Raw genomic sequence first — 1,084 nt, forward strand, 5'->3', positions numbered from 1 at the left:
CTCTCGAGAGCCGAGCGCCGATGATAAAGCATCTTCAACCTCCTGCTGGACATGTCCTGCTTGGCCGCACAAGTAGAAATAACTGAATACAGCAGTGAGAGAACTTCAAGAGAAAGTGTACAAAAGCATCAGACCCACCCTCCTTTTGTGACCAGAAGGTCATAGAGTCTCTCCCCGTCTTGTGCTATCTTATGCTGAACGTAAACCTTCTCTGGTTGGTCTCTGCTGAAGGCTCCGACCTGTCACGACAAGCTGTCCGGACCCTACCAGCATCCCCACTGAGCCTACCACTTCCGTGACAATACCGGCTCGGGCGTAACCCTCGAATTCCTCTCCGAAGGCGAAGTCCTTTGCCTTATGCCGGGCTCCATAGTATCTTGGAGGATACTCACCATTAGTGCAGTCACAAACTTACACTATCATTGGACCCGGTTTCTCATCAGTCAACTTGGCCCTGATGGCTCGGTCCTGTACGAAGGCTCGGAAGGGGGCTATTCCCGTGCCCAGGCCGGTCATGACCATAGGCGCGGTGATTGAAGTAGGCAGGGTGAACGTCCCAGCCGTTACACCACATCTCAAGACGTCACCTGAGGATACACTGGGGGTCCATAGTGATCTTGAAACTGGCCTCACCAGCTTTCAAACGGGTATTGATGAATGTACTACAGAGACCGCTACGGAGAGAGCCGCTCTGGTCAGACCACTTAGCAAGGACCACCAGTAGGTCAACTCGGCCACCACCGTCTAGACGTGGCGATGACGCGATAGAGTACCTATGGGGTGACGACTCTCACTCTACCGAGTGTATCACACTCACAGTCTAGGACGGATGATAGGTACCAAGTTCAGCAAATGCTCGAGACCTGGACGAGGAACCATCATCAGTCATGGTGCTATGGTGAAAGCTCTACTGGGTCTTGCAGAGTTGAAACTAAGAAGGGCCTCGCCGATGGTGGGGGCCATTGCAGCCGGATTGGAAGAGAGTTCCTCTATTTGCTGTCTCTCCTTGGGGTCAGTGGCGAATCTACAGTTGAAGTCTGGCAGGAGGTTCATAGTATTAATCTATACCTCGCGAGTTGACGAT

At 52.6% G+C, this 1,084-nt stretch overlaps 1 protein-coding gene across 1 annotated transcript; it reads right to left on the bottom strand.

Annotated features, from left to right (window-relative positions):
* Positions 1-138: 138 nt before the first annotated feature.
* Pmar_PMAR023163 (pyruvate dehydrogenase, putative) lies at positions 139-1,053 on the bottom strand (the record flags this gene model as incomplete). The annotated part of the gene is made up of 6 exons (XM_002766455.1): positions 139-239; positions 292-376; positions 416-587; positions 634-773; positions 818-863; positions 912-1,053. Coding segments are annotated over 6 exons (686 nt in total), but the record flags the coding sequence as incomplete, so codon positions are not given.
* Positions 1,054-1,084: the final 31 nt, after the last annotated feature.

Source organism: Perkinsus marinus (genome assembly GCF_000006405.1).
Source record: "Perkinsus marinus ATCC 50983 genomic scaffold scf_1104296972916, whole genome shotgun sequence".
In the NCBI taxonomy this organism is placed as follows: Eukaryota; Perkinsozoa; order Perkinsida; family Perkinsidae; genus Perkinsus; species Perkinsus marinus.